Raw genomic sequence first — 20,423 nt, 5'->3', positions numbered from 1 at the left:
TTTATATCTCATAGAAGTATATAAGACACAAATGAAACAAAATCGGATTTGATTCATGATAGTACAAGAATCAATTCATGAACATTAAGCCACGGTTTGCAAAGATTGCATTCCTTAATTTATAAATGTATTTGTTCATGAGTATGAAATCATACTTAACCGATTTTAGAACTTTAACCACTAAGTTTGCAAAAGGGTACGCAAACTTAAGTTCCGGACTTTTGGTCTTGTCCAGCAGTTTGCAAACGGGTACGCATACTGCTGTACCGAACAGTAAATCAGGTAGAACCGTTCGCATACTGTTATGCAAACTTGGTTCCCGGACTTGAACAGTTAAAACTGTTTGCATACCGGTATGCAAACTTGGTTTCCGGACCTGAATCATACCAAGACAGTTTGCATACTGGTATGCATACTGTGTTATATCCAGACAAAGGTTAATTGTTTTAAACTCTCATTTAAATCATTGAAACATCCTTAGAAGACGAAAATAGTTGTCTCACACAAATTATTAGCTTATAAGTAATTTTCAAGTGATCGAATGATCAATGCGAAACATTCCGAGTAAACATCAAATGTCTATCTCACACAAATCATGTAAGATGTTTCAAGGCAATTTTCACATGATCATCTTTTGACTTATTATTTAGTTTCCAACAAATAAATTGTTTCCAACTAAACTCGTCAAGAATAATGATGAACGTAGCTAAAGCAAAAAGCCTCCAACACATATGTCGAGAAATAGATAAGCGAGATAAACTCGGCTCGAAATATCAAATGTGTGTAATATAAAAGTCTATATAGCTATACGACTTAGTGTCATTAGGAGATAGAATAAAATAGACTTCTGAGTGATAGATAACTTTTAGTCTCCACATATCTTTTGTTGATAATGTTCCTTCAATCTCTCCTCGGTAGATCTTTGTCTTCAATCAATGAATGCCGTGAAGTCTAAAGCTCAACTACACATTCTATTTTAATCCGTGATGTAGCTATAAGTAGACTAGAAATCAATACTTATAGTTTTGATCACCTAAACTTGACAAACAAGCTTGAGATAACAACGCTTGCGAGTTCGACCGAGCAGTGCTCTAACAGTTTTCCTTGACACTTCATCCTCTTATAAAAACCATTGCTTTTCAATGCAAACTTGATTTACATGCTTGGTACCTTGATGATGGAACAATTATTGGTGACACTGTCGAGGTGGCCAAAGCTCTGAGAATCATAGAATCTGATGGCCTGGGTAGAGGTTTACATCTTAATATAAAGAAAACAGAGATCTTTCGGCCTACCGTTGATCCTAGAAGTTGTGATGAAGATGTTTTTCCTCGAGATATTGGTAGACCAACTAATGGTTTTAAAATTTTGGGGGACTTGTGAGTTTGGATTTGAATTTTATTAGTGGCATGGCGCTGAGTAGGGTTCACAAGACCATCCATCTAATGTCCGCCATCAAAAAACTCAAAGACCATCAGAGTGAGATGTTATTATTTCGCAACTTCACTGGTGTGTCTAGATTGTATTTTTCTATGCGTATCACCAACCCTGCAGCTTTACAACAAGCCACTGAATTGTTTGATGATCATTTGTTTCAGTACATGAAACTTCTTGTCACTGGTGATGGGGCAGGTTTCGGTCCTTTGCAACAACGAATCGCTACGCTTCCCATCAAGGATGGTGGCCTTGGAATTTATATTATTGCAAACACCTGTAACTATTGTTATCTCGCATCTCAGAGTCAGACGGTTTTGGTACAAAAGGTGATTCTTGGTAGCTTATTCTCTTCAGACAAAAGATATGCATATCAGTCGTCACTTCAGAACTCCATCCAGATATGTGGATTACCTTCTAACTTTTATGTTGATGATACTCCCCCCCCCCCCCTTTCTATGCATTCCCTGGCAGTCGCTTATTTTGACGCAATTAAGAAGCAAATCCCCATCCAATTCTCAATGTCTGCAAGAGATTCCATTCTGTGGCAGTGTAATCGTGTTAAGCAGGGTTAGGGTTATCTTTTGACTGTACCCATAAGCGGTCTGAATCAATGCCTTGGACCAAGACAGTTTAGAGCTGTAGTCTGCTACCGACTTGGTATCCCCTTGTTTGTCGAAGGTGGCCTATGCTCAAGCTGTAATAGACCCATGGATATTTTTATTGATCACGCTCTTCATTGTGCCAAAGATGTTGGGCTCAAATTTCGGCATGACCTGGTACATGATATAATTGCGGACATCTGTTACAAAGATGGCGTGCCTGCACGTAAAGAAGTTGCCCTTGGATTTTTGTCTAATGATAATAGAGACTTGCGCCCTGCTGATATTCTTGTTCACAATTGAGAGAATGGCCAAGATGTTTGTATGGATGTCACAGGCGTCTCGACTTTCATTAGTGAGGGTATTCATGCTTTTGTCCCGGGCCAAGATATTTCGATTATTGTATTGAACAAACGTAACAAATACTTAGATCAATGCTTTTGTCCCGGGCCAAGCTATTTCGAATATTGTATTGCACAAACGTAACAAATACTTAGATCAATGCACATCACATGTTTATGGTATGGGTGTTCTTGCTTTTTCCACGTTAGGGAACTTGGTGATGATATTTTGTATTTTTTTAAGAGATTGAAGAGTTGTTTAATTAGTAATGATGCCAGTTATAGTGTAGGTAAATTTATTTTCTAAAGATTAGGTGTTGTTATTCAAAAGGGTGTTGGTGCTCAGCTTGTTGTTAGGCTACCAACCAAAGTTTTGTACGATTATATTGACGATTATTATAATTGAATTTATTTGATATATTAATAACTTATTAGTTTTCAAAAAATAATAAAATAAATAAATACGTAAAATAAATGTTTATTTAATTAAAGGGTAACTTAGTCATCTCCGCCTTTTAGGACACCTCTTATAACTATACGTCAGATGGCCTAAACAAATCATGGCCCCCCCCCAAAAATCATAGTCCCAAAAAATTGTTTTTTTTTTTTTTGGCCTTCACGGGGACTGTTGGCGCTGGCCAAAATAATGCTTAGTTGATTTTCAGGTCTGTGCCGATCATGTACGTATGTGATTTGTAAAACAAGATTTTTTTGAAGCATACTGATGAAAATAATTTCAAGTTCTCAAACTAAAGAGTCAACTCAAAATATTTACCATGAATCTAGAATAAAAACAAGGGGAAAAACAAGTAATATGTTCGGGCTTCACCCCTCAGCAACTAGATTCGTATTCATGGCTAGCACATTGGATCAATTGCATCACCATCAACAATAATGTTCCTCTGGACACTATTATGTCCACCAAAAATACAACTTTTCTTGTGGAAAGCATTTGTGGAAGGCATATGGATCCTCGACAACCTACATCATATCCATCTTACCATTTCTACCAACTACCCCAAATGCATTTCTGATTCGAATACTGCTTCTCACTATCTGCTCATCTATGTTGCTAAAGATTCCTGGCATACTAATCCGATTGTAACCGTTAAATTTCTGGGAATCTCAGATCTTAATGTTATGACTCTTTAGAAAGTTAATAAATATTATCCGGCAAAAAAAAAAAAAAACTTGATCTCAAATATTCCAACTTTACTACACAATAAGTATATCAAATATTTCAACACACTCATTTATTATCCTCTCATCACCACACCACTATTTCTTTTACAATTTAGATTTTCGCACATGTTGATGTACTACATAAACAAAAACTCCAACAGGTGAAAGTCATGCTAAAGGATCGTGGTGAAATTAAGACCAGGGCTAACACCGCAAGTCAGGTTATTTCTTTTTTCTAAATGTATAATCTAGGTAGTGGACTCGAGGGGTTCTTTCAGAGTCAAGTCCATATTAGCCTTCTCATGGGTCCATCACTAGCTTTTGACTTTGAGGAGGGGTTCAAGAGTACAAGGATCAGAGAAACGAGAAAAAAATCCAAAATTATATAAGTTTTTTTTTACTTATTCTTTTACTATATTATTGTGTGAACTCCATTAACATAAGTAGCTAAATTTATTTTTGATTAAGGATGAATTCCTAGTTCTTGACATGATTTAAGTTTTCTTTTCAATTATACCTTGAAGTTTTTCACATGACTATCGATTGTTTTTACTATTATGAATGTTTATGCTTGAATGATTGGTTATTTGGATGCACACCAAATTGATTTGTGATTCAATCTAAAGCTAGTAGAAATTAGTGGATACGTAACAGTATCTTGACTCTGTACATAAATAGAGAATACAAGACCTTGCGTAGTTTAAAACGCCAGCTCACGTATGCACGTGTATCTCGGGAGGAAATCGTATTACCATAATATCCAAAGTGAACATTGAAAACGAAGGAAATGAATTTTCAGGAAGCAAAATCCCTATAATAGAAAAATCAAAAGTATGAAGATCACTTATTTCAACTTTTGATTACCGCAAAAATTCCAACAAACTCATTTGTCATCTCTCGTCACTACACAACATGATTTTTTCCACAATTTAGATTTTTTCCACAATTTAGATTTTTTCCATATATCAATATACAACACAACTAAAAACGCAAACAAGTGAGATCCACATTCTTTCAACAACAACAACAACAAAATACCTGCAATTTGTATGGTTTTTATACATAAAGTATTAATGAACCATCCAGTACACATTATACTGCAAACACCTCTCACATACAACTAAATGGTATATCTCATGACATCCAGTGAAGCGCACTCCCCAAGAAGGGTTTATCATTCTATTTTTGGGTATTTTGGGAAGGGCGTAGTTTTGGAGTACTGATCTTTCATACATGTCATTTAGAATCATTATTTTTTTCTAACTCAACTAATTCTTCTAAATCTAACTTATTACATCTGACACAAAAATTATTAAATAATAAGAATCTAGTTATGCAGTCAACTACTTAGACACATAATTGCAACTTATTCAAACCAATGTAGTCAATCTCAGCCGCCTCTGCCGAAATCTCGCCGGGATTCTCGATCTCGATCCATGGCTGAGACGAGTCTCATAATTTCGATGAGACGAGATTTGTCCGATAAACTCACCGAAACGGTCGAGATTCCTCTAAGATGAGATTTGCCAAGACAAGCTTAACATATAAAAATTTAATAACAAAATCAAAATCCAACCTGAAAAATTTGTTTTTGTTTTTTGTTTTTTTTTCTTCTAATTTTTTAAAAATCGACATTGTTTCTTTATATCTATATACAAGGTTAGCATATGTAAAGTGTGCGAACTGCTTGATATTTATGTATATTATAGGTATAAAATTTGAAAATAAAAACTCTAAAATTTCACCAAGAATCTTTCCAACAACTTGTTTGTTTCCAGCTGACTCGGCGTCTGGGTCTGAGTCAACCCCTGACTCGTTCCGAGTCAGCAGTTAGACTGTTTGTTTTCCATTTTTCGTAACCACTGACTCGCGATCTGACTCGCTGCCAACCTATGACTCGGACCCTATGGACTCAGGTGCGAACGTACCCCTGACTCAATCGCCCAAACCCCTGATTCGTAAGAATATACGAAAATATCCTCGATCCTTTAAATCACATTTTTCATTTCCTTTTTATTTTCCTCGTTTATTCAGTCTAGGTTTTTCCATCGAGAGCAGAGATGGAAGATGGGGAAAAACCCTAGATCTGATGTCTCCTTCATCCTCTCCCAACAAATCCACTAATATCATCATCTCCTTCATCAGTTTCGACTAATCTCTCCATTCTTTCAAGTCATCAGCTTGTTATAAAAGAGTCATCAACATCAAGTATAATTTCAACATCCATAATCCTTCATCCATATGTTTTATATCATTTTCATATGGATTTTTTGATGATTTTGGAAGATGGGTTTTTTCTATATTCTGATTTGAATTCTTAATTGGCTTCAAGGAGGAAGGAAATAAGGAAGAGGGACGAAGATTAGAGTTTTGTGAAGGTATAATAGTTTCTTCCTTCCATGTTGTTTTCTTTTAGAGCCAGGGGTTTCCTATGCACATACTCACTGGATTACTTTGTTCTTATAGGATGGTTTGCTTTGCTGGTTGAGTATTTGATGAATGTTTTTTTTAGCTTTTAGATGGTGTTTGTGAAAATGCCAAGTAGAGAAGTATGATCATTAAGCATGATAGCATATGGATTTTTCAATTATAGATTCCATGTACTGTTATTAGCCTGTTTTTAGTTGATTTGGATGCCTTTGATTAATAATCAATCTGCTTTGAAACAATCACTCTTGAGCATCCTTTGCAGGGACCATTTTGCCTTGATAGATATCAATATCAATATCAACATCTTATATTGTTCAATGGGCAAATACTAATGAAAAAAATAAGAATTGGTATAAGTAGTTCAGAATATCATCTAGAAAGTGTTTTAGTTTCCCCTGAAGCTGCATTTTGTGTTTCGATTTGGCTATGTTATTTTGGTTTTGAACCTTTCTAACTATACGGTATGTTAGCAATATCGATTTATTTTTTGTTTATCTTTTTGCCATCACAAGTTGAACAAGTTACTAGTCTTAGAAGTTGAACAAGATTTCTTCCTATATTTCTATGAAAGTATTATTACATAGTATACTACTATGGTTCACAATATCTTGTCTTAATGGCGGCTGTATTTGTTGTCCTTGTGACATTTACTACGGTACCGTTGTGTCAGATGGTTAAAATTGAAGAAATGAAGTCCTGATAATCTATTAGTTTTTGTTGGTCTCACTCATATGGGCTATGGGTTTAGGAGGATCTCCTTTTTGCACATTTTTGTATGTAAATGGATGTTTCATTATGCAGAGGTGTCATTTATACCTTATACCCATGAAATGTTCGTCTTAAATTTGGAATCCTAGGTTCTGTATAAACACCTTATACTTGAGAAATTTATATGGTCTTTGTGCAAATAAACGGATTGACGAAAGGATTTGGATTGCAATCTATGAATTGTCTCGTTATGACTTAAATTGCTTCTGGTATATAGTTTCATTTTCATGCTGTTGTTGATTTCATTTTAAAAAGTGGTTGTGATGTTCCCATTTTCTAAAAGCGTTATTTACTGTAGGCTACTTAGTCCAAACAGATAGCTGCCTTGATATCCTTATTACTTTGTAGCTAGTATCCCAATGGGGTTTAAAGCTCTTTGTGAATCCTCCTCAAATGTATTTTTCTGTTTATTGGAGGTATTCTAGTATCTGTGAGTGATATATTATAGTGTAAATCCTCCTCAAATGATATTTTTCTGTTTGTTTAACTCAATTTTTATTATTGCTTGTAGGTCTTTCTTATAATACCGATGACCATCAACTTAAGGAAGCATTCAACAACTTTGGTGAAGTTACCGACGATTAGTGACTATTGTTTGTTCTTTTCACATCTTGTTTATTGGTTGCAATGGTTTTTCCCATTCTTGTTTCTAAGAGCACCGAGATTTTCTTAGAATATATATAGTTTGCCTGCTCTTTTGGCACAAGAAAGTAATCAAGTAAAATTAAATTTTGTATGCACCATTGTATTGTGAGATCCTGAGATTTAAATGTAAAATATTGCTGAGATAAGGAAAATTACTCTCGTGTTTTCTTACATAAAATGTTCAATACTTATTGGATCATTTAATGTACAGTTAGAGTTATCACAGACAGAAACTGGGAGGTCGTGGGTCTTTGGATTTGTCAGCTACACTTCTGAGAAAATGCTGGTTGAGGTCTAACTTCTATACGGTCAGGTATAAAAGTGAACGGAGTTAGTACATCTGCAGTTATTCAATTATCTATGCCAGTGATCGTGGTGGAAGGACTAGTGTAAGCTATGCCAATGAGAGACCTTCCGAACTGGTGGGAATTTTGAGGCGTCTTATTGATTACTCGCAGTTTTCCCCTTATAACAATCCCATTATGTACAAATTACAATTCAACTTCTACTGAACATATTATTATTGGTGAATAAACACCATGTATGTATGTATTTGTTTAAAGTTCAAGGTCGTAAATGAAAATGATGCAGAGTTAGCCCATTCTGTACAAGGGCATTTTCTGTCCAAAAAAATCTAGTCAGCTGAGTCAGGTCTGACTCACAAAACAAACATATTTTCTGACTCAGACCTTAGTGAGTCAGATCCAGATGAGTCAGGTGATTTCACTCAGATCCAGATGATTCAGATCCAGACAACTCAGATGAGTCAGCTGCAAACAAACAAGGTGCAAGTTTAATTTGTCTCAGTATCTCGGTCCCTGCCAAAACAAGAACAACACCCCAAATAGACTACAATGACTCATCCGAGTCAGTTGTATAAACCGAGTCAGATGCCAGAAACATGAAAAAACAAATATAATCAGATCTCTAACAACATGTTTATTTTTTGCTGACTCCGTGTCTGGATCTGACTCGGCCCGAGTCAGATATCAGTCTGTTTGTTTTGAATTAGATCAGACTCGCGATCTAAGTCAGACCTGGCCCGAGTCAGATATCAGTCTGTTTGTTTTGAATTAGATCAGACTCGCGATCTAAGTCAGACCTGGCCCGAGTCAGATATCAGTCTGTTTGTTTTGAATTAGATCAGACTCGCGATCTAAGTCAGACCTAACCCCTGAGTCAGACCCATCTAAGTCAATTAATAAAATACTCCTGACTCATGGTAACAAACGGGTGACTCATATTTTTGAGTCAGATGAGTCAGATCTGACTCAAAAAAACAAACGTATTGAGTTGAACATCAAAAGTTCTAGTCAGATTCAAGTAAACAAAGATGCTAATTTCAACGGTGAAAATTAAGTTGACTATAAAAAATTCGATGCAATTTGATACATCAAAAACAAGAGGAGCTCTACGTTGATACGTAGTGGAAGAGAAAACACATTTCCTTTTTTTTCCTACAGATCCCCAAATTCACTTCTATTCAAAACCCTAATTTCTCTTTTTCCTCACATTTCCTCCCGATCGAGAAATCCAAAAACCTAGATTTCGTTTCCTCAAATTCGATTCTTCTCTGAGTGAAGAATTTGACTTAGCAAGAGGAGGAAATAAAATTGGATATTTTTTCTGTAATTTTTTTGAACAAGAGATGAGATTTAATAGATGAAGAAGAACAATGCCAGAGTTAAGGAGTGGAGCTCGTAGAGGTAGACCAGTAAAACCTAAAATCAAACAAGAAGTTGAAGAAGAGAAAGTGATTGTTGAACCTAGAAGAAGAAGTAGAAGAACAACACCAGCTATTACAGCTACTGCTACTGATAAGAAGAATAAACAAGTAGTAATTGGTGGTGATAATAATGTTGATGATAACAAGAGTAAGAGATTGATTGTTCAGAAACAAGAAACAACAGCAGCAGCAGAAGAAGAAGAGTTTAAATTTGTTGAAGAAGAAGAAGATTTGAAGGTTGAGAAAGAAGAAGAAGAAGAGAAGATGGATAGTGGTGATGCTTGTAAGAGTAAAAGTGCTGATAAATGTGTTGATGATGAAGGAAGTACACCTCCCATTCCTGAAAAGGTTAGGGTTTTGATTTTTAATTTTTGGATATTTTTTTGGAGTTTTTGTAGCTGTGGATTACATTGTTCAGTGAAAATTATTGAAAATTTGTTGTTGATTACTTGCTGGTTTGTTAATTTGTGGGTGTAGGTTACAGTTGGAGGTTCACCAATGTACAAAATTGAGAAAAAGCTAGGTAAAGGAGGATTTGGTCAGGTATATGTTGGTAGAAGGGTTTCAGGTGGAAGTGGGACTTCTGGTCCAACTGCTGTAGAGGTATGTATAGATAGACATGGTTGGATTGTTTTGATGATGATCAGTGTTATATTGTGTTGATTTTGTTGTTTTGAATTCATTTGGCTTGAATTTTGTGTTGCAGGTGGCTTTAAAATTTGAGCATAGAACTAGTAAGGGATGTAACTATGGACCTCCGTATGAGTGGCAGGTCTACAAGTGAGTTTCGTGTTCCCTTGATTTGAATTTTGTGAATGTAGCTTATTGATGGATGAACATGTAGAATTGTGTGTTTACAATTTTTTTTGTTTGTTTTGCGCAGCACACTTGGTGGTAGTCACGGGGTGCCGAGAGTTCATTACAAGGGAAAGCAAGGGGATTTTTATATCATGGTATGTTCTGGTTGGTTTGTGCTAACAGGGGTGGCTGTTTCAGCACTTCAGTGTATGTATATGTGTGTGTTTTCTACATGATTATGTGACGACACTACTGTTTTTTTTTACAGGTTATGGATATGTTGGGTCCAAGTTTGTGGGATGTCTGGAATAACAACTCCCATACGTAAGTTTCTGTTAGAAATAAATTGTAAATATGTTTGTGAGGCTTGCTTAGTAGTTAGTTGTTTGACATGAGATTCTTATATCCAATTTTATTGATGTCACCGTTCACAGGATGTCCATCGAAATGGTTGCATGTATTGCCATCGAAGCAATCTCTATACTGGAGAAGATGCACTCAAGAGGGTGAGGCCATTTTCTTACACTTTTATTTGTATTTTTGTGAAGCTGTAGTATTTTCAGTTTAGCCAATGATAAAGTTCTGTATCCCTCTGTGGAATAATAATGATTTTTACAACTATGGCAGGTACGTGCATGGGGATGTAAAGCCAGAGAACTTTTTGCTTGGAACCCCAGGGACTCATGAAGAAAAAAAACTGTTCCTAGTTGATCTTGGATTGGGTACACTGGATTCTTTATATCTGTCTCAATTTTTGCAACAATACCTAGGACCTTTAGTACCTGACTCTCTCAAATTTTACTGCTATCAGCTACTAGGTGGCGAGATACTTCAACTGGTCAGCATGTGGAGTATGATCAGCGACCAGATATATTCAGGTGCATGGTCATATAAATCTTATTTATTTCGTTTGCGTGATAATGCTCATTTTGAGATTATGTTGCATCTTGGAACTTTTTAAAGTTCAATTTGTTAAGTACTTTGATATGGCCATTCATGCTTCTTCTGAAAACTTCTCCTGTTATGGTATGCTAATTTTTTTCGTTGATACAGGGGAACAGTACGTTACGCTAGTGCTCATGCTCATTTAGGAAGAACTGGAAGCAGAAGAGACGACTTAGAGTCTCTTGCTTATACACTTGTTTTTCTTCTACGTGGTCGTCTTCCTTGGCAAGGATACCAGGCAAGGCACTTCCATATTTTTCTATAATCACGTAATTTCCCATTCGTATCTTTTCACTCACCTAGAACGTCTGTTGCAGGGAGATAATAAAGGATTTCTCGTCTGCAAGAAAAAGATGGCTACATCTCCAGATTCACTTTGTTGCTTCTGTCCACAGCCATTCCGACAGTTTGTTGAATACGTTGTCAACCTGAAATTCGATGAGGAACCAAACTATCCAAAATATATTTCCCTCTTTGATGGGATTGTTGGGCCGAATCCAGATATCAGGCCAATTAACACGGATGGGGCACAAAAGGTAGTCATTTGATACTATCGCTCTCCTGCTTTCTCTCCAGTCGTTTTCCTTTTCCTTTTCTTGCTTTTTATGGATTCCAGTTTGGGTATCATGATATTGTCTAATGTGTAATTATTTTCTGTAAAGCTGATATTCCAGGTTGGTCATAAGAGAGGCCGATTCACTATGGAAGAAGAGGATGACGAGCAACCAAAGAAGAAGGTACGGCTGGGGATGCCTGCAAATCAATGGATGAGTGTATACAATGCTCGCCGACCCATGAAGCAAAGGTATACTGCACTGGATACATTCGCACATACTCTACGCTGTTTTTCCAATTCTTCACATGACATGAAATGATCATCTTGTATTTTCTTCTTTTAGGTATCACTACAATGTCGCTGATGTGAGGCTTTCTCAGCACATTGACAAAGGAAATGAAGATGGACTGTATATCAGCTCTGTAGCTTCTTCTTCAAACCTTTGGGCATTGATTATGGATGCTGGTACTGGATTCAGTTCCCAAGTATATGAGCTCACACCCCATTTTCTTCACAAAGTGAGTTCTTTCTATTCCATATTTCAGAGCTTAGGTAAATTCTCCTTTTTAATATCCAAGGCGACATTCTAACCCTTTCTCTGGCTTCTTAAGGAATGGATAATGGAACAGTGGGATCTGACCTATTACATCAGTGCTATAGCAGGGGCAAGTAATGGTAGCTCGTTAGTTGTAATGTCTAAAGGTAAACGCCTGCTAATTATATGGTTTTTAAGATTCTTATGTCTTGGATCCAGGTACACAGTATACACAGCAGTCTTACAAGGTTAGTGATGCATTTCCTTTCAAGTGGATAAACAAACTCATGATTTTTAACATTCATGAGTTTGTTTGGATCCAGGTACACAGTATACACAGCAGTCTTACAAGGTTAGTGATGCATTTCCTTTCAAGTGGATAAACAAAAAGTGGAAGGAGGGATTTTATGTTACATCCATGGCCACTGCTGGAAGTAGATGGGCTGTTGTTATGTCACGTAATGCAGGATTTTCTGACCAGGTTTGACCGCACTTGCTAAGTCATATTGTTCGTGTTTGAGGGGTGCAGTACATTTGATAACTAATGACTATCTATTTCGTAATTTCAGGTGGTTGAACTTGATTTTCTATATCCAAGTGAAGGCATTCATCGTAGGTGGGATAATGGTTACCGAATCACATCGACTGCAGCTACTTGTGATCAGGCTGCTTTTGTTCTTAGTGTGCCAAGAAAGAAGCTTCCAGATGAAACTCAGGAGACACTCAGAACGTCGTCTTTCCCTAGCACACATGTTAAGGTGTGAATTTCTTTCTGTTTTCCACTATCCCTCACTGTTATTTCAGCTTCAGTTGTGGCCATTAGCTAAATTTGGTTCTTGTTGACTTTTACAGGAGAAATGGGCGAAGAATTTGTACCTGGCATCTGTTTGTTACGGCCGAACTGTTTCATGAGCAAGCTTGTTTTTGTTGGGACACTTCCTGGCAATGTGTTGGGGATACTTCACTCAGATGGGAGGGCTCATTTAGGGAAGCCTGCCAAACTGCTCATTGTCAGATCTGAGCTGAAGAAATTTTGGATTGTGCGATGCTTTCTTAATCGCCATCTATTGTATTGAACATGTTTGCCCACGGAATAATGTATACATGATTACGATACAATTGTGGAACACTGAGTTCTACAATTCCAATAGAAAATTTCCTCCAAGCAAGGCATTAGTTGCCTTAGGTATCAACATCTTATTACATAGTATCTTACTGACGAACCCTCAAAGTTTAAAGGGACAACACCACACCATAAAATTTGGTAAATACATTAGATGAAAATGCTTTTTGTGCTCAATCTTTTCCCCTCTCCTACATCACTGCCAGGTTTCTGAGAACTTCAAAAACTCTGATCCAAAGGCACATGTGAAAACTGGGGATTCATACTTGCATAATTCAAAGCCGAACTGCAAATGTGATCCTACAACTTCAGTGAAACAAGTTGTATGCTAGAATGTTATGGGACTGAAACCCTATGCAAAGCAAAGAGTTGCAAAATTTCTTGACTCTTATACGCAGAAGCTTAAAGTATCATCACAAATTTGTTAGCTAATATATGAATCCTAGATTCTGAAGCTGCACAGACTTCATTGCAAAGGAAGCAAGGATAAAAAGTCTTCAGCATATGTCCCAAAGTCTTCAGCATACGTCCCCACAATTGCAATAGAAGATTCAAAAAAAAATTTAAATTTAGTATTTAATGTTTTTAATAAAGATGAAACTGTAAATCTATTGCACTATATTTGGTAGATAATATAATTTAATCTTTCCATCAAAAAGAAAAAAAAAAAAAAAAGCTGCAGAGCAAATACAATCAAACAAATTCCAGCCCCTCAATATTTTGACTGTAAATTAGGTGCACTGGAAACTCAAAACTACATTAAAAACAGTAAAAGGTTGATTCGGCAAAATTCAGCGCTGTAAGGATCACCGGATTTAGCAATAACTATCACCAGACACAGTCGAGTCAGAGCTTTGCACATTTACCATGATAATTTGAAGGTCTTTAAAACTCAAGGAGACCCTCGACACATCCACACAATAAATATCTAAAAGCAAAAGAGGGGTACCAAAATAGAGGGCGGCGTGCTAAGCGAGATGAACTCAAGGTCATAGAATGTAAAAACATCAAGGAAAAAGGAACAAAAAAGTTACTCTCGCTCTCGCCTGAGTTACTTCCATTATTACATTCCTGCAAGAGATAATAAATAGTTTCAGTAAATAGGTTTTGTACTGAAAGTTGTTTTTCAGCAAAAATGAAAAGAAAAGATTGGTATTGAAATAATAATATTACCTCTCACTCGCAGAAATTGACCTCCAAGATAAGAACAGAGACCTATAGCCCCATAATAATTTGTTGCCAAATGACCGTACCCTGCTTATAGAATACACATTTCCTACTCGTTTATTTATAATATAAGGACATGATGTAGGGCGTAGCAGTGGTTGCAGAGGTCAGAAACAGTTCCTGCATCAACACAACTGAAAGTTCGATTAGATAGACACATGTGCTTTATAATTGCCAACAAAATTCATGATGCCCTAAAGGCCTAAACTGATTTGAGGAAATCAATGTGCTGATAAACCAGATAAACATAACCAGCAATGTGTGCATCCTTAAATTGTATGTACTTCCAAGCCATCCGTCAGATTTCACACTGCTGCATAACCGAAAACAGATTCCAGTGCCAGTGTGTTTCTCATAAATTCAGTTCCGATTCTTCTGTGTTTAACTTTCAAGTGTTCAGATTCTTCTGTGTTTAACTTTCAAGTGCAACGCATAGAAGCTGGATCTGGCAGCTTCTGGTCCAGTTGTGCATCACTTCCAAATCATACATCCCGACAGGAAGTGAAATGATTATACTACTAGTGGTCAAGGATTTGCAACTGAGTTATGTAAAACACAAACTGGGAAAACTGGTTCCAGCTAAAACATGTACAAATTGATGCAACTCTTCTACTTGCTAGCTAAACAGCATTAATAAATATGTTTTGACATGTTTCGATAAGAATTACTATCTCCAATGTAAAATTAGAACAATTTACCTTAAGCAAAACGTCAAATTAATATTATGTTTCTCTGCATAATCACTAACCTTCCTTACGAGCACCACTCCCTTGCATTTTGAAACATCCGCAGCCATCGGCTAGGGTCTTTCTTGTCTACATTCCAGTGCTTTGGATACCATGGAAACTGCCACATCAGGAAACAACGCTCAGGATGAGGCATCATTGCCAAATGTCTTCCATCTTTAGAACATATTGCTGCCACTCCTAGTGGAGACCCATTGGGATTGAAAGGGTACACCTCAGTTATCCCCCCACTATCATCACAATATCTTAGTGGCGCCAAATTGGAGTTAAGAATGTAATCTTGAATTCCAATGTCAGGGAAATAAGCTCTTCCCTCACCATGCGCAGACCACACACCCAACGTACTACCCTCCATCCCTTTGAACATTATTGAAGGTGAATCCCCAATTGTAACACTTGTGAAACGACATTCAAATCGCCCTGACTCATTGTGGATGAACCTAGGCTGTGATGGATCGCCACCAACACCAAGGACCCCACCAACTTCAGCTCCTGGTATCCATCCCAACAGTGCCATGAGTTGGCATCCATTGCACACTCCGAGGCTAAAGGTGTCGGGCCTATTGTAGAACTCTTGAAATTGGGTTAGGAGAGGCTGATTAAACCGAATGGAGGCTGACCAACCTTTTGCTGAGTCCAACACATCTGCATAACTAAAACCTCCCACAAACACAATTCCTCGGAACCCATCAAGAGAGATAGATCCCCTTAGAAGGTCTGACATAGCGATATCCCAGGGTTCAAAGCCAGAAGCATACAATGCTGCAGACATTTCTCTATCCCCATTGCTCCCTTCCTCTCGGATAACAGCTACCTTTGGTTTACAAGCCAGTGCCAACAGTTCTTTTTTCGTAAATGTTGGAGTGAAAGATAAAGCCCAAGAAGGCTCGTGCCTGCTTTTCAATCCACTTTTTTCCAACTGTACACATGATGCCAGCCTTTGGAATCCCTCAAGCTGAAAACTAGTTTCCTCCCACATATCTCTTAGATGAGATGTTTCCCGCTCTAGTTGAGGTACCCCATCAACCGATAAATGTATCGTGGGTAATGAAGTTACTTGCCCAAGGATTTCAGCAGAAATATGCGCTCCTTGAATCCTGCTCTTAACTGTATCCAAGTCTTCCTTGCTAACCTCAAGGACAAGACCAAGCTCTTCCGCAAAGAGGGTTTCGAAGAGGCTCTTTCCCCGTGAGATCAAGTCCATACTCAACCCACAATTTCCAGCAAATGCCATCTCAAGAATGCACACAAGGAGACCACCATCGCTAATATCATGACCTGAAGATATCAACATGTCTGTAAGTAGCTCCTGTACAGTCTCAAAGACTCTTTTAAGGTAAGAGACATCATCAATATCAGGGCAGTCATCTCCAACCTGATTGTATACCTGCACAAAAGCGGACCCACCTAACCGTCGCTTCCCTTTTCCTAAATCAATGAGTAGCAGGACACCGTCATCTCCAAGTTTCAAATCTGGGGTCACTGTCAATGTTATGTCTGGGCAAGTGGCATATACACTGATGACAAGGTTTCCAGGAGCCTTCACGACCTCGTCAGAAGCATGCGCAGCCATGGACAGACTGTCCTTACCCCCGTCAATTGCTATACCAAGCTCAATCATTGCTTCTGACAGAGCATTAGCAGCATCGTACATTGCCGCTCCTTCCCCATCAAGCTTGGCAGCATACATCCAATTCCCACTGGCCTTTACATCAGAAAGAGAAGTAATCTTGGCCCAAACAAGGTTTGTAAGTGCTTCCCCAACTGCTAACCTAGCCATAGCAGTTGGATCTAGCAAACCTTTTATTGGTTGCTCCCCGATAGCACATGCACCACCAGTATGCTCAGTATAGGACTGAGCGATGAATGCAACATCAGCAAGAGTGAGCTGCAGAGGCCCCACTGTCTGCTGCTGCGCTACAAGACCTGTTACACAGCTATCAACCTTTGTGGTCAAGAAACGCTTCGAACATACGGAAGGTAGCCGCAATACCCTCTCCAAGGAATCCATCGGTGCCGTCCCTGGTGGAATCTTAAGTGGCTCTGCTGCAGGAACAACCCTAGTGAACTCGAAGCATTTCTGAGGCATGTCCCCAAGAACCTTCTCTAACTCGAGATCCACTGAAGGAGGGGGAGGAGGAAGTCCACGTGATCGGCAATTCTCTGTAGCCAAGCTGTCTACTAATGTTACTCGTCCTTCACCACTAAAGGTTCCAAGAACAGCCATAGATACCCTTTCCCTCTCGCAAATTGACTGTAGCAGATACCGGCTTTCAGGCTTCACCAGTATTGCATCTTGTTCTTGATACTCAGCACCCCATATCTCTAGCACTGACATTGTATGATCACCAACTACAATTGCCCGGATATCAATTTCAGCACCGTTTGGATAGATAATTTCTTTAACAACATTGCAGTTTCCCCCAGCACCCTGGTCATGTATACTTATGATTGGGTTACCTTCCCCCATCTCAATGCAGGCCCGAACAACACGATACAATTTCTGTGCCATTTCCGCATCCCCTCGCTGTACAGCATTGAAATCCAGGTTCGCATCATTTTGCCCACTAACCATGCTAGAAGCTGCACCACCACCCATTCCAATCCGATAAGCTGGCCCTCCAATCTTTACAACAAGCATTCCAATGTCAGCTTCTCCTTTGGTTATGTGGTTGTGATCAATCTGCCCAATACCGGCACTAAACATGATTGGCTTCAACCATTCCCTCTTCTATCCGTTTGGAAGTCTCATCCCAAAAATTCTCGTGTATCCTTGAATCAAAGGCTCACCGAATTTGTTGCCGTAATCTGATGCACCATTGCTTGCCTCAATGAGAATCTGCAGAGGAGACGCCAAGTTTGCTGGGTATGTGAATGCTGGATTCTCCCATGGAGAACATGAACCATCAATCTGAAGGTTACCGACACAGTAGCAGCAGTGGAAGCCACAACATACGAACCCCTTCCTGTTGCATGGGTATCTCTGATCCTACCTCCAGCCCCTGTCTCAGCCCCAGGAAAAGGTGCTACAGCACATGGGAAGTTGTGTGTCTCTGCAGTAAACAAGATATCAAGGTCATGAGGACTTGGAGTCAAAGGAGATGTCAAACCAGGTTGAGACGGGCGCAACTGTTTCACCAAGAAACCCCTAATTGCGCTGGAGTTGTCCTTGAATCCGATTACAGAGTTGTTGGGGTTCGCCTTCAAAGTGTCTTCACAATCTGAAAGAGTGTATTACTCATAGGTTTCCCATCTATAACAAGCTTTCCATTGAAAAACCAATGTCTGCTATGCTCACTATTATATTGTGCTATATCAAAGAGTTCGACAGTTGTTGGATTTCGTCCAACGTCTTCTCTGAAAAGCCTAGTGTAGTACTGTAAATCTTGCTCATCAAATGCTAAACCCATTTTGTCATTGATCTCCTCCAATGCTTTGCGCCCTCTCCCCATGACATCAATGTATTCAACTTCCCCTGGAACTGCACTTGTCTTGAATGACAACAGCTTCTGAGGGTAAACACACTCAGTCATTCAATCATGAACCATTGCAGCAAACTCATTAACTTGGTATTCCTCTAACCCCTTACTTCCTGAACCAAGAATCAGAGTATACCGTCTTGACCTCTCCAAGCGGGTAATCTCTGTCAACCCACATGCTTTACAAATAGATACAGCATTAGCACTCCATGCTGTTGTAAAAGAAAGACGAGGTCCAACCTCAATAACATAAGAAACACCACTCTGATTCTCATTCTCAAGAAAACTCTCAGTCCCTAAATTGTCAGGCTCATATGTCTCTCCCAGAAGCCAATTGAGCACTTCAAGCTTTTCATCCGAGAGTTCCGAATTGATCCCGATGTTGAAACACTGCTCGGTCTTCAAACATCCAATCTCCCTAGAAACCTTTGTCTGAACTTTCTTAAGAAGTTCTGCATTTGCGCTTTCTTGAATCAACGGAATCCGAAAAAAATGTAGAACTTTCTCATTATCACTATCAACCTGTACAGAATCCTCACCAAAACAACTACTCACATCTCCTAAAACCACAGCTGCTTTAGGTTTCACAGGATACATAGTCCTCGATATCGATGTAAGACCATGCCCTCCATTTGCCATTCTTAATGAAAGGCTTTGTCTTTGTAGAGAACCCCAAAGTAGCCTGCATCTCTGCTGCTTATAACAATTTCTTTGCAGAAACAGGCTTTGTCTCTGTGAACCCTGCAAAAGAAAATCCCTTGCCTTCAACTGACGATCATAAATCATCAATTGCCACACCCAAAAACCAAAATCGGAACAACATTACTGATCTTACCTGCAAGAACTCTCCCACCGCCTTCCCTGCAGCAGCCATGGCCACTCACCTACTCCAATTGCACAAGAGTACACCAATTAATACCGATTACGAAATGTTTATGGATCTTTTAGGCTTAGTTTATTTCCTAAACATTCGATATATTTGACAGTTACCGGAATTGGATGTAGGAGTCGGAATTAACTAATTGGAATTTTTCTAAAAAAATTCCCTAGATCAATCATCTATATTAAACTAACCCCAATGTCATTCAATGTAAATTAAACTCACAAAATCAAACAAGAACATATAGAAAAAGTTCCAGAAAAAAATAAAAAACTACTCCAATTAACCCACAAAGCTGATTTTATTCATCAAATTCAAGCTGAACCCATTTCTCAAAAATCAATTTTATCTCTGGAAAACACTCGGTTAATCGGAAACTACAGAGAAAACAATGATAAAGAATTTACCTCCAGGAACTGAAGCACTAGAAACCAGAATCAACCCTTGATTGGAGCTTTGAGAGACTGAGAGAGTGAAGTATTGAGGCTGGTGGCTGGGTTTAGGGGTTCAGGGGCTTCACTTCTTTCTGGCGTCTGAGTTGTTCGGCCCCTGAATTTCTGGAACCAAAAGAGAGAAATTAGGTTTTTGAGAGTATTAAAACGGCTACTTTTGAGTAAATGATGTCCACGACTCTACCGCATTCACACTTTATAAGGGGTTGATAATAATTCATTTTTGCCCCCTGCGCGTCCCGCGGAGATCTAATTCAAGTTTGCACCAATTTTAAGGCAAAGATGAGCCAGAAGTATATTTAAGAATTTTTATTTGGTGATTTTAAGAGAATTAAACAAGAGTGCAGACACCCATTTTGTGGAATCACCAAGTCTAAAGGAAGAGAGCTTTGTGATTTCTATCTATCATGTTTCTGATTTATAGGCCGCGAACTACAATAATCAATAAGACCAAGATCCAAATGTAAGAATTATCAAGTAAATAATCAGATCGGGCTTAACGAATCCCTAAGTGAGGTCATTAAATTATCATAATCTAATACAATTTTACAAGG

The 20,423-nt window shown here is 38.3% G+C and overlaps 1 protein-coding gene and 1 pseudogene across 3 annotated transcripts; one reads left to right on the top strand and one right to left on the bottom strand.

Moving 5' to 3' along the window:
• Nucleotides 1-8,828: 8,828 nt before the first annotated feature.
• On the top strand, nucleotides 8,829-13,193 carry LOC113341589 (casein kinase 1-like protein HD16). 3 transcript variants are annotated; one of them, XR_003355992.1, is made up of 17 exons: nucleotides 8,829-9,476; nucleotides 9,606-9,731; nucleotides 9,835-9,908; nucleotides 10,012-10,081; nucleotides 10,195-10,250; nucleotides 10,361-10,432; nucleotides 10,554-10,648; nucleotides 10,738-10,804; nucleotides 10,980-11,109; nucleotides 11,189-11,407; nucleotides 11,534-11,676; nucleotides 11,771-11,945; nucleotides 12,039-12,129; nucleotides 12,182-12,210; nucleotides 12,286-12,443; nucleotides 12,532-12,720; nucleotides 12,815-13,193. XR_003355992.1 is itself a non-coding variant. In XM_026586411.1 (16 exons), the coding sequence occupies exons 1-16, from the start codon at nucleotides 9,078-9,080 to the stop codon at nucleotides 12,872-12,874; spliced, it is 2,112 nt and encodes a 703-aa protein (XP_026442196.1). In that variant the 5' UTR covers nucleotides 8,832-9,077; the 3' UTR covers nucleotides 12,875-13,165. The 3 variants fall into 3 exon arrangements, 2 of the variants coding, with proteins under 2 accessions (XP_026442196.1, XP_026442195.1); XM_026586411.1 differs by lacking the exon at nucleotides 12,182-12,210 and having other exon boundaries at nucleotides 8,832-9,476; nucleotides 11,546-11,676; nucleotides 12,815-13,165; XM_026586410.1 differs by lacking the exon at nucleotides 12,182-12,210 and having other exon boundaries at nucleotides 8,834-9,476; nucleotides 12,815-13,165.
• Nucleotides 13,194-13,731: 538 nt separating this feature from the next.
• On the bottom strand, nucleotides 13,732-20,008 carry LOC113341611 (annotated as a pseudogene).
• Between the last annotated feature and the right edge of the window lie 415 nt (nucleotides 20,009-20,423).

This window comes from Papaver somniferum, unplaced genomic scaffold (genome assembly GCF_003573695.1).
Source record: "Papaver somniferum cultivar HN1 unplaced genomic scaffold, ASM357369v1 unplaced-scaffold_3, whole genome shotgun sequence".
Classification (NCBI taxonomy): domain Eukaryota; kingdom Viridiplantae; phylum Streptophyta; class Magnoliopsida; order Ranunculales; family Papaveraceae; genus Papaver; species Papaver somniferum.
Note: the sequence above shows the minus strand (reverse complement) of the source record. Positions and strands in the feature narration are given on the sequence as shown.

Coding starts and splice junctions, on each gene's coding strand:
- LOC113341589 (XM_026586410.1), top strand. CDS start 9,078: ATGCCAGAGTTAAGGAGTGGAGCTCGTAGAGGTAGACCAGTAAAACCT. Junction 11,408..11,533: donor ACACGGATGGGGCACAAAAG/GTAGTCATTTGA, acceptor TTTTCTGTAAAG/CTGATATTCCAGGTTGGTCA. Junction 12,130..12,285: donor GTTAGTTGTAATGTCTAAAG/GTAAACGCCTGC, acceptor GTTTGGATCCAG/GTACACAGTATACACAGCAG.